Source organism: Ranitomeya variabilis, chromosome 2 (genome assembly GCF_051348905.1).
Source record: "Ranitomeya variabilis isolate aRanVar5 chromosome 2, aRanVar5.hap1, whole genome shotgun sequence".
NCBI classification, from domain to species: domain Eukaryota; kingdom Metazoa; phylum Chordata; class Amphibia; order Anura; family Dendrobatidae; genus Ranitomeya; species Ranitomeya variabilis.
In genome coordinates this window covers 211208274-211221194 of record NC_135233.1, presented here as the reverse complement: position 1 = coordinate 211221194, position 12921 = coordinate 211208274, and the positions used below count along the sequence as shown (strand labels likewise).

Here is a 12921-nt window from a genome sequence, read left to right as displayed (position 1 = left end):
CTTTTACTGGACAAGTCCATGGAGTGGCCTAGCCAGTCTCCAGACCTTAATCCCATAGAAAACTTATGGAGGGAGTTGAAGCTCCGAGTTGCCAAGCGACAGCCTCAAAATCTTAATGATTTAGAGATTATGTGCAAAGAAGAGTGGACCAAAATCCCTCCTGACATGTGCGCAAACCTCATCATCAACTACAAAAAATGTCTGACTGCTGTGCTTGCCAACAAGGGTTTTGCCACCAAGTATTAAGTCTTGTTTGCTAGAGGGATCAAACACTTATTTCTCACTGCAAAATGCAAATACATTTATATAATTTATACAATGTGATATTCTGGATTTTATTTTTAATATTATATCTCTCAATGTTAAAATTAACCTACCCTTAAAATTATAGACTGTTTATGTCTTTGTCAGTGGGAAAACAAGCAAGGGATCAAAAGCTTTTTTCCCTGTATGTATGTATGTATGTATGTATGTATGTATGTATGTATGTATGTATATATATATATTTTTTTTATTTATATATATATATATATATATATATATATATATATATACACACACACACACACACACACACACACACACACTGTGTATATATTTATTTATACACTATATATATATATATATATATATATATGTACAGATATATGTACAGATATCTGTATATAACACGAACCATTAGTCCTAATATACTAATAATTATTTATCCAATAATCCAATAGTATAATCATGGACATTTACTTGACCAGAATTACACATACAGAAAATGCCTATTGAGCGTGGAGGAGTAAGATGAAAGTGATAATATAATGTCTTCCCCTATAGTACACGTCTCAGAGTAGAATAAACATTTGTCACCGCTGCGTCCGTCTCCGAGATTTGCGATTATTCTGCCTTCTACAACATCATTATATACAAGAACAAACTGACCATGTTATGTGTGGAAAAGCAAATGTCAGATTCAACCAGGCAAATAATAGTGGTCGCAGCACAACGCTACTGTAGCATAACGAATGTTACATTTCCAGGAAGAAAAAAAAAAATAAAAAAACCCTGGGTAGATCAGAGAGCCCATGGGAGAGCGCTGGATTTATGGGGGGACTCCATGCTCACTGATCCAAGTCTGGGGGAGGCTGAGATTCTCGGAATGTGTGTGGGATCAGCGAGGAAAGAAAGAACTGGCTGACAAGACTGACGCTCATTAGTCCGATAACATCCATATTTATGAGAGGGATTAGCACACATGATGGACAAATGTCTGCATGCTACCACTGTTCAACATGTAAGCGGAGGGGCAAGCGACACCGGGCTGACGACAGATAAGCCCGACACAACACATGTATCCCTATGTTCTCCGAGAGTGGTTCACAGCTTACCGGCACATAATTACTCCCTGTGGGGCATTATGATCTTTTTCTGGGGTTATTAAATGACTGTAAGCCCTGATTCCAGATGCCATTACAAAATGATTAATTTGTTTCCATCAGATGCTGATATCGGTTTGCTTCTACTTTTGCATTTAACGACGACTAGAAAATTTTGATCCAAATTTGGTAACTTCTCTCGCTCCCATTAACGAATGGTAATCTGGTTAAAGCCAAGGAACCTCCGTATATATATATATAAAAAAAACCTGTTTACTTTATACAATTGCCATTTTTCTTTTAATAATTTCCTTTAGAGGTACAAATGCTGTATGATTAGGGTCAGACTGACCCAACAGGGAATCAGAGGATCCCTTGATGGGGCTTTCACATATTGACGGTCTGCAGAGATGCAGTAGAAGACTCCAATTGGAGGCCATCACTCGATACTTGGGACCTCGTAGGTCATAGGTTGATACACAAATCACATATTAGACCTCAATGATGAAATGTCCCATGTGCAATGTAGAAATGCAAAGACATTACAAGGGTTTTTCATCCCAGAGTTATGAGCTAGCTAAAAATAATTAAATCAGCAATAGGGCTCATGAAATCGGACTAATGCAATCCGATTAAAAATCGGATTGCATTCGAAGCGATGTTATTCTATGATTGTGTGTTCATCTGCGATTTATTTTCCAACTCTGATTGGATCATGATAGAACAGGAAAAAACTTGCAGCATGCTGCGATAGTAATTGGACATCAGATCGCATTCGGCATTAGAAGTCAATGGGTGTGAGAAAAAAAATTGCACAGGACTTGGACCATGAGAGTGCTGTCCTATTTTTACACACCAATGTCCTTTGAAAAGCTGGTAATTCATCTGCCACGTACAATAAAATCATATCAGGACCCGACAGGAAAGAATAGATAGAATAGATAAATACACATAGAATAGGTAGGTAGATATAAAGATGTCAGGCACATATATAAATAGTCCAGTGCTTGTGCAGCTTACTGTATATGTATTTTATTACTAAATTATTTCCTGGAAAAAAAAGAAGCATGAGATCCCCTGAAGTTTTATTAATCAGCAGAGGGAAAGCAGACAGCTGAGGGCAGATGTTCATAGCCTGGGAAGTGGATAATAGCCATAGAGCTTCCCAGGTTATTAATATCAGCTCACAACTGTATACTTAGCCTTTACTGGTTATAAAAATGGGGGACTTTCCAAAAAATGATGTAGGTTCTCCCTATAATTAATAACCAGCAAATGCTAGGCTGATATTACTAGCCTAGGAAGGGGCCATGGATATTGGCCCCTCGAAGACTAAAAACATCAGCTCTCAGCCGTCCCAGAAATGGCGCATCCATGAGATGCGCCAAATCTGGCACTTAGCCTCGCTCTTCCCACTTGCCTTGGTGCGGTGGCAAGTGGGGTGATAGTTGGGGGTCTTGATGTCACCTTTGTATTGTCAGATGACATCAAGCCCAGAGGACAGTAATGGAGAGGCGTCTATGAAACGCCCGAATTACTAACCCCCTAGTCAAATTGTATAAAAAACACACACCCAGAATAAAGTTCTTTAATTGAAATAATGACACAGACACCTTTAATCCATCTTAATTAAATCATACTCACGTCATTGCCCAGTCCACTGAAGCCACTGTCCCCCTAAAAGAATTAAAATAACAAACAACAATATTCCTCACCTGATCGCCAAGAATATAATAATCCATTTGTTCCCTGACGGCTCTAGCTCTGCTACATCTAGATAGCAGGCTGCATTGTTGCATGATGCGACCATGCAGCCTGCCATCCAGCAGAGACATCGAGCAGCTTCTGCTTCTGACTTTTCAGGAACAAAACTGTATTTTAAAATTGCTAGTGTGTCTCGGCCTTGCTATTCTTCTGACTCCAGGAGCTACTCCTGGTGATTGATGATATGCTGCAGTGGTGACATCACAACCACAGATGCAGCCTATGACTGGGCTCAGCGGTGATTCCAATGTAGACATCACAAACTGCAGAGCCCAGTGATTGGCTGCAGCGTTCACGCATGTTGTAGACATGATGTTATTACCGGAAGCAGCATCAGAGAGCTGGCATTGGAGCTGAAAAAACTTGAAAGTGAAAAATGTCTGGTGACTTTTGTCCAACCATCACTACGAACCCACAGAACTTTCTAAAACAATGAATATTAGCCTCATTTGATAAAAATTGAAGATGGTGATGATGTTTCACCTTGAAGTTCCTCTGACCTCTACCTGATCCTGCCCAATCTGTCTTAACTGAGGTCAATGACAGGGCTTGGGATGATGTGCCCTGTCTTCAAGGACATTAAGAAAGCCAGAGTAGTCAGGACTACTTGATATATTGGCACATCTCCAGTGGCTTATCTGTGGCGGTGGTTTTGGAAAAATACACCTGTGCTCCATGGCTTGGAAACACACATGGTCTATACCAGTGCTTCCGGAATCCATTCCTCATGGCCACCAGACAGATCGTATTTTCAAGATTTCCTTAGTATTGTCTGGGGGTCATGAGGAATGGATACAGGAAAAGCTGGTCTATACAAATGGAGCATAAGCCCTAGGAATCATTTTCTCCAGCGGTATGGAGAATTCCATTTTGAAATGTCAATGAGGTAGCCCCTAAATCTGCTCTTCTTCACTAAGATCTTTGTAACATAATGTCATGCGTAATCAGACGACCATATTACGGGCGTTATTTAGCATCCGTATTGTGGTCACAAGTACTCGGGGGTAATAAAACCAGTGGTGGGGTTAGGACCACCATTACAGCCGTATGCATGAGACCTTATCTGTAGGGTGGTAAGGAGTGCGGAGGTTAGACAGCATTAAGCATTATTTGTTATATGTCCACGGTTATAAGAAACGCTGTTTATAAACATATTATCATTACTGATTATTGTGGGTAATTGGTTTAGTCTCTATACAAGGTTAATGAAGCTTGATAATAAATGTCCGAATTGCTGGAGACCTTTGCTTAGCTACAGGAGCCATCAAAGAGTTACCCTTTCCTATCTGTCTGGATTACCGCTCTGACTGATGTGCTGGGGATATAGGGACTATGACTTGTGGAATCCCAGTTCCTTCTCATTAATATAATAAGTGCAGCTATCGCAGGACATCTCATCATTAAGTGGACACTATCATATTTTGGGCTCATTCCGCCTGACGTGATCTTAATAGGGCTTGATGTGAATTTTTTTTCTTTATTTTGTAAAAAAATATGTATCGAAATCCTGCGCAGTCCGACATGTCTACATAGAGAGGCAGCAGTGCCCACCAGAACGAGTCTATGAGAAAGAATATTACATTTCACTCCGATCACTGATCTACTAAAACTAGAATAAAATGATTACATAAAGTGGTGATTATACCTTAATTGCATAAAGATAAAGTAACTCTGGAGATAGACCTGTAACTTTCAGATTGTTGATATTTTTCAATAACTTTGGCTCCCAAGTCCTCAGACAGTTCTCTTCTCCTCTCTGTTCTCCATGCTTAGTGTAGCACACACAGACACGCAATGCAAAGATTGAGTCAACTTCTCCCCTTTTTATCTGGTTTCAGATGTGATTTTCATATTGCCCACACCTGTTACTTGCCACAGGTGAGTTTGAATGAACATCACAAATGGATTCCCAGTTCACTCATTTGGCGGCCAATAAACGCCGAGGCTGTAGAAGTCAAACTGTGCACAAATTTTTAATGAAACCCAATTACAAAAAATTATTTTTAGCCCACAACACATGCATATAAGAATAAAATGTCCCCAAAAGTGGACAAAAAAACCTGATGTGAGCCAATTTTTAGATGTCCAGTTTGTTCATGTAAGATTATGATATGCATCGTTGACGCCATATATTGACAAGTGTATAATCTTGGCCCATACTGCAATGTTTCCTAGATATTTAGCCTGCAAAATAAAAAAATTAAAAATACCGTACCCAAGGAATGTGCAGCGGTGGTTTTGGAACTGAAGAACCGACCAAGCCCAAGGTCTCCTAACTTCACAACTCCAGTAGCCGTAATAAAAACATTAGCAGGCTTTATATCTGTGGAGGAAGAATAAGACATTAATCTGATAGTACCATCCATGTACCAGGTGTAATATCAATTGTTCTACAAGACACACGGGTTTCTCGACTGCTTGGCTTGCACAAGGAATTCATAGTATTCACACAGTAAAGAACACCCCATTAGGAAGCAGTTGTAGAAAAATCAAATGGTATAGATGCCACCAGTATAGGTGGCCGTATATATTAGATACAAGTAGACTAATGGTGGCTGAACAACAGTTGAGTGAACGATCATCGGGTCAACAGTCATTACACAGATACAGCCAAACACAGTCTAGCCCCATAGTAGTCATTCAAAGTGATGCTGCACGTTCCATGACACCGGTAAAAGAATGAGGTTTCTTAAAATGTCCCGGTAACACTTATGGTATGTGCACATGAAACGCTCCGAAAACCTTCTGAAAAAGCAGAAGATGCCTAAGAAATTTGCCAGGTCACTTCTTTTAACCACTTGGTGTCTTGGGAAACCTGAAGTGGTTAAAAGACGTACTCAAAAGGATGAAAATCTGCACAGCTTTTGAGAGTCTTTTAACCATCTTGGGTTTCCAAAGACGACAAGTGATTAAAAGAATTGATCTGACCATTCTTCAGGAGTCCTCTGCACTCAAGACACTCTGTGCTTTACAACTCAATGGGAAGGTTCAGAAGATGCCTGGGCGTCTTTTGCTTGAAAAATCGCAAGCAGTTTCTTCATTGTTCTCTGGAGTTAAGCAAAAAAAAAAGATGCCATAAAAATGATGGAAAATTATTATTACTTTTTTTTTTTTCTTTAAACGCCGGCAGTCAAAAACATGGAAAAAGTTCTACGGAAACAACAATTAAAGAGTTTTAAAAAAAAAACATGCCCCAGGAAAAAAATAAAAAAGAAAGAAACACTGGTTTCTGAACAGTCCTGAAAAACTCAGGTTCAACCACCTGAAAAAGACGTCACATGCATATACCCTTACAAAAAAAATCTTTCGTGGTCTATGAACAATGAGAAAAAAATTCATAACATGGCTGACTTCCTTATTAGACAATGATGCTAAAACATTCCCTCGTTTAATGATGTAATTGTCAGTTTGGGTCAGCTCTAAACTAATATACAGCACTGTGCAAAAGTTTTACATAGGTGTAGAGAAAAATGCTGCAAAATGATAATGATCTCAAACAGTGAAACAAAGGGCGGTCATCGAATATTGATTTTACATTTCTCTTTTGTTCATTCTCTTTGGATTTTGTTGAATGATGAAAACAAACTATTGACACTTCTATTTTTTGAAAGTATTCTAACTTTGCAACATTTTTTTTCCACATCTGCTTAAAACTTTTGCAAAGTTTAGTATATGGCCGCCTACAGTGGCTTGCGAAAGAATTCATCCCCCTTGGCATTTTTCATGTTTTGCTACCTCACAACCTAGAATTTCACAGTTGCTTTTTTTTTTCTTTTTTTGCATCAGTTCATGTAAAGAACGTGCCTATAACTGTGAACATTTGGTTTTCTTTTTATTGTGAAGCAAATAACAACAAGGACAAAATAACTGAAAACCTCAGTGTGCATAACTATTCGCCCCCATAAAGTCAGTACTTTGTAGAGCCTCCTTTTGCAACAACTACAGCTGCAAATCACTTTGGATAAGTCTTTATGAGCTTTCCACATCTGGGCAGAGTTTTTGCTCATTCCTCAAGATAAAACTGCTCCAGCTCTTTCAAGTTAGATGGTTTCCTCTGGTGAGCAGCAATCTTCAATTCTAACTACAGATTCTCCATTGGATTAAGGTCTGGGCTGTGACTAGGCCACTCCAAAACATTTACATGTTTCCCCTTGAGCCACTCCAGTGTTGCTTTAGCAGTATGCTTTGGGTAATTGTCTTGTTGGAAGGTGAACCTCCGTCCCCAATCACTGACAGACTGAAACTGGTTTTGCTCAAGAATATCCCTGTATTTCATATGATCCATCTTCCCCGTCCCTGGTGCCAAAAAACATCCCCAACAGCATGATGCTGCCACCAACATGTTTTACTGCAGGGATGGTGTTCTTGGATTGATGAGCAGTGTTGGTTTGGCGCCAAGCATAACGTTTGCCTTGGTCACCAAAAAGTAAAATGTTGGTCTCATCTGACCAAAGTACCTTCCTCCATACAATTGGGGAGTCTCCCACATGTATTTTGGCAAACTCAGAACGAGTCTTACAATTTTTGCGAGCAAGTAAAGACTTTATTTCTGCCCACTCTTCCATAAAGGCTACCTCTATGGAGTGTACAACTTATTGTGGTCGTATAGACAGACACTCCAGTCTCTGCTTGGGAACTCTGCAGCTCCTTCAGGGTTACCTTTGGTCTCTGTGCTGCCTCTCTAATGTGCTCCTTGCCTGGGCTGAGAGGTTTGGTGGGCAGCTCTCTCTCTTGGCAGGTTTGTTGTGGTATCATGTTCTTTCCATTTGATGATAATGGATTTGATGGTCCTCCGGGGAATCATCAGAGATTGGGATCTTTTCTTTTATAACCCATCCCCTAACTTATTCTTCTCAACAACTTTGTCTGTGTTTGGACATCTCCTTGGCCTTCATGGTGGTGTTTGGAGATCTCCTTGGTCTTTTGTGTTGTTGTTTGGAGATCTCCTTGGTCTTCGTGGTGTTGTTTGGAGATCTCCTTGGTGTTGTTTGGAGATCTCCTTGGTCTCCTAGATTGTACAGTGGGGGGAAAAAGTATTTCGTCAGTCACCAACAGGTGTCTTTTATTCTGATAAGTCCAAACAGGTGCCATTACTACAGGTAATGAGTGGAGGACAGAGGAGCCTCTTAAAGAAGTTACAGGTCTGTGAGAGCCAGAAATCTTGCATGTCTTTAGGTGACCAAATACTTATTTTCCACCATAATTTTCAAAATAAATCTTGCCAAATCAGACCAGGTGATTTTCTGGATTTGTTTTCTCATTATGACTCTCATAGTTGTGGTCTACCTATGATGTCAATTACAGGCCTCTCTCCTTTTTTTAAGTAGGAGAACTTGCACAATTGGTGGCTGATTAAATACTTCTTTCCCCACCATATATGTATTGTGACAATGTAGCTCAGCAGTTTGCATTGTTGCATTGTAGCCCTGGATTTGAATCCGACCATGGGCAACATCTGCATGGAGTTTGTATGTTCTCTCTGTGTAATACAGTTTCTTTCCCCACTCCAAAGACAAGACATCAATTGGCTGCCACTGACAATCTCTGTACAGTGCTGTGATATAATATATACTTATGTTCAAGTTTCTCGTGTTTTGTGCAAGTTCTGTCCTAACACTACAACAAGAATATTGAGTAAAGTTTCTTTAAATACAGATTCTAAAAGTGGAAATATGTGAATCCACCCTCTTTGACCTATGAAGCATATGTTCAGGATGCCTAATTTATCAGCAAAACTTTCACAACAGCTTTGTGGTTTTTTTTTGCCCACACAAGGTGCTAGAGAACTGCCAAGAATAAAAAAAAAAAACTAAAATCCCGATTGTTCAGTGAATAGCGCAAACGTAGGTGTAACGACATAACGCCCGTGTCAATATATAGACCAATTATAAGAATATGTGGGTTTCAAGAAAATCTGTTTCTCAGACATGAAAAACCTAACAAAAAAATATCCCCAGTCTCTGACGTGTTCTCGAAACTCTAGTTTAGTCTTTTCGTAAATATTTATGCGGAAGCAGAATGAAAAGCTTTACGACTACTAATTGTACCAGCGTGATTGTACTTCTGAAACAAATCCATAAGCTTCTTTAGGCGGGCTTATTAAATCAATGCAAACACAGATGTGGAAATCATATACATATTGTAACCTTTTCTATAAAACGAACAATTTTTTACAAAAAAGGTATAGCCGTTTTTGTGTGTGTTTTTTTTAACCTTTCCAGCCATCTGCTATATAGAAATAGATGGAAGTAGTCGTATGGAGAGGTTTCGCACCTGAGCCCATTCCATACGTGGTGGGTAGCACCTATGGCACATTGCTGACATCCACAGGAAGACATATCAGTAGTGCAAACTTTGCAGCCACCAGGAGCCCAAGAAGTAAGGGGGGTCCATTTCCACCCCCAAAATGGGTGAATTTAAAAGAAAAACGTAAAAAGTTACGGCTCTCGAAAAATGGGGATTGAAAATAGAAAAAGCACAAAAAGAGGGAAAATGAAAGAGAAAAACGGTTCAGTTTTACACTGTGAAATAACAATTACCAGGAAGCAATAAATTTGATTAAGAAGACAGGTTTGCAACAATTTTACTAAAATACGATGCAGTTTTTCCACTTCTGAGATAACTTTCACCGAAAACACGTAAGACTCTGTGAAGCCATGTGTCCCAATGCCCTAAACACAACACAAATCCAAAACTCTGATCGAAGCCTTTGTATTCCACACTTCACAGCTGTGATGTGACAACACTTTCATAAAGGAATCAAAACATATCACCCTCTGACAGTTTCATCAGGTCCAATCAGAGCCGGGCTTCAAAGGCTGGATGAAATAAAATGTTCACAGAGGTAACAGGACGAGATGTAAGGGAGACAGAAATCTGGAGAAAGGTTTTTTCTCAACCGGATCAATGCTAGAGAAGAGTGGTGCAATACATTCACCCCTCAGTGCCTGAACTGCAAAACCAGGCCAGATCTTCGAGAAGAAGATTGTGGCTTCTGTAAAATGTTGTTAAACCCTTTCTCGAAAAGTTTGTCTTAACCATTAATGTCTATAGGATTGTTCAATTATTTTTTTTTCTTAGGTTCCAATTTCTTACATATTGTGTTGCGTTGTTCAGATTGTCACCATTCCCATCAGTCCTTGTCTTCAGCTTGCTACTTTACCTAATTTTCATTGACACACAATGGGGCCAATTCCCAACTAAGTGAAATGACCCATCAGCATGGTTTTTTAGAATGGGAGAACCTTGGCATACTTTTAAATACCGGTCAGGGATCATGTGACCTGAATGTCAAGGTTCCTGACAACTTCTACCCACTCTGTTCTTCTTGACTGGTAGGTTTTTCTCTACATACACATAAGGACATACTTGTCAGTCTCTATGAAGAAGGCAGGGACCTAGTCATTCAAGTTGCAGGGTTCTCGGCCAGCCAATAAATTATGGTTTACTCTAACTTTCTGCAGTGTTTGAGAGTAAACTATAGATGGCTGAAATAATGAAGCTGAAATCTAATTTATGCTGTTCGCTGTTTGGGCAGCATGGACCCACTGCCAGGATCCTGTTTAGAGCAAGGGTATACTGTATATTAGAGGTGCTTCAAATCGATTGGCAAGTCCTATTCCATTGGCCATGACAGTAGACTGTGGTTGTTGCCCAAGAGCGGTAGTACCGGCCTTTACCTGATGGCGTCTGCCTCTCTTGATTAGCTGGACTGGCACAACATCACAAATGCTTCATGCCGCAACTAGGACGTTGGTTCAAGCCATCTAGTCAAAAGAAGAGCCGCGGATGACAGAAGGTAAGAGGTGGTTCTCAGGGTTTCCGTGCAACAGCACAAAGTTCACCAACTCCTGTAGATTGGCTGTGAAGAGCCTCAACGCGGAAAGTAAAAGCCTTTCCTTGGTTTGAGATGCAGACAAAGCAAATTAAGGTATCGAGCAGTTTGGATATAAAACTTCATCAATTTATTAGTCCAGCTTACAAGGTTCCAGGTACATTAAATATACTGGATCAAGGCAAAAAATGACGCGTTTCGGACATGGAACAGTTTCTTTCCCGTGCAGCGGCCAGACACCACAACTGAGGCCAATGGAATGGGACACGTGAATGGATTAGCAACAACTCCAGTGTCTATCTATGCACATAAACATCTGCTCCAGTAACATGTACTATTAGTTTATTGCGATGATATTAATTTCACGGCACTAGGTTTCGGAGATGTAACCACTCTGTCATGGTGGGTGCACATTTCTTACTTCCAGATATTTTACAAGTAGTGGGGAGTAATGGATACCAATATATTATTTGTGCCAGTGTGCCTACCGTGTATTGTGATTTTTTTTTTTACTTTGTGTGTGTGTATATATATATATATATATATATATATATATATATATATATAGCTTTTTTTTATAATGTACTAGGCCAATATTCACCCTATCATGTGCATTTTTTGGTCTATACATCTATGGAAGCATTTACATTTCAGTGACTATTTCTTTGAGTCCACTGACTTTCTACAATTTGATATACAGCGTGATACAATATTTGCCATGTAAAAGACAGCTGGATTCCTGTATGGAGTGCAGGATTACGTGTTTAGTCTGCAGTATGAGCCGGCCATGGATGGATGGCGAGATTACCTCTGTGCATGATCCGGCGGGAATGCATATGTTCCACAGCACTGCACAGCTGCACAAAGTACTTCCATACCGTCCTCTCCGGTATTAATCTCTTCTGTTTCTTAAAATACTATGATGGGAACAGCAGAGGAGCCAATGTTAAGACGCCGTACAATTTCAGGTACAATGCCGAAACATCAAAAACATAAGAAAACAAGAAGAAAATGATTTTATCAGAGCACAGACTGTACAATAAACCACTACAGAACCAAATTAATGACCTTCTAAGGGGGTTTTAATAACCCTTTTCTCACACTCGTCAAATCGATGTGGAACAAAACAAAACCTGACAGGTGGAGATGGTGTCTGAGTATAATGAGCATCTCTTGTCTTAATTACCCTAAATAACATATTTAGAGCCTCAGAACCATAAACTGCAGCAAATTGGGTATTTGCCCAAAGCAAAATAAAATATTTTGCAGCATAATTATAATAAGGAAAATCTTAATAACCGATTCTCAGAATCTAGTAGGTGTCTAAAACCAGGGCAGAAAATATCTCAAAAGTAAGGTGAACATGATGGTGAAAATCTGCCTTGGCAATCGCCTTCTTGCCAACATTCTTTGGCAGCCGAATGTCTACTCATTGATTGCAGAAGGTCAGCTTTATTTGCTTAGGCAGAAAGGGTCACGGACCTGTCCTGCTGGGCAGAGAAAGCACAGAGCGCTTGACTAATGACAGCCATTGTCTTCTCTTTTGACCCTACATTAATCTTTCTCGGAAAGTTGAAATTGATGCATTATCACAAAAAAATACACACTGCTCACACAACTTCTCAATGACAGAGAGAAGAAACATCAAGAAACATTGAGCAGGATCTAATATGAACATGCAGGATAACAGGAAAATTTATGGGCGTTACTATGGATTGGGAGAACGGGTCACTTGCTCAACAAATTGGAGTTACATACCTTGTAAAAAATCCTTGAGCTCCCCTGATCCTGACATTCTTTTCCTTTTTTTGCTGTGTTGCTCCATTGTCGAAATATCACATTTGTTGCTTTAGGAGCGCAGTATGTGAAATCTCAGCTTTGCAGTCCAGCAGGTCCTTTCTCCAGAGTCTTCTCTGGGGGCATGCACCTTCACCTCTCCCTCTCAGACGCTACCAATCA

The 12921-nt window shown here is 39.8% G+C and overlaps 1 protein-coding gene across 5 annotated transcripts in view; it reads right to left on the bottom strand.

Annotated features, from left to right (window-relative positions):
- Positions 1-12921, bottom strand: part of NEK6 (NIMA related kinase 6) — a 222848-nt gene that overhangs the window by 40632 nt on the left and 169295 nt on the right. For all 5 annotated transcript variants that reach the window (XM_077283551.1, XM_077283555.1, XM_077283553.1 and 2 more), the window contains 2 exons: positions 11771-11879; positions 5344-5451 (listed from right to left, as the gene is read on the bottom strand). In XM_077283551.1, coding sequence (XP_077139666.1) covers positions 5344-5451; positions 11771-11879 — 217 coding nt within the window. The remainder of the gene's footprint in view (positions 1-5343; positions 5452-11770; positions 11880-12921) is intronic.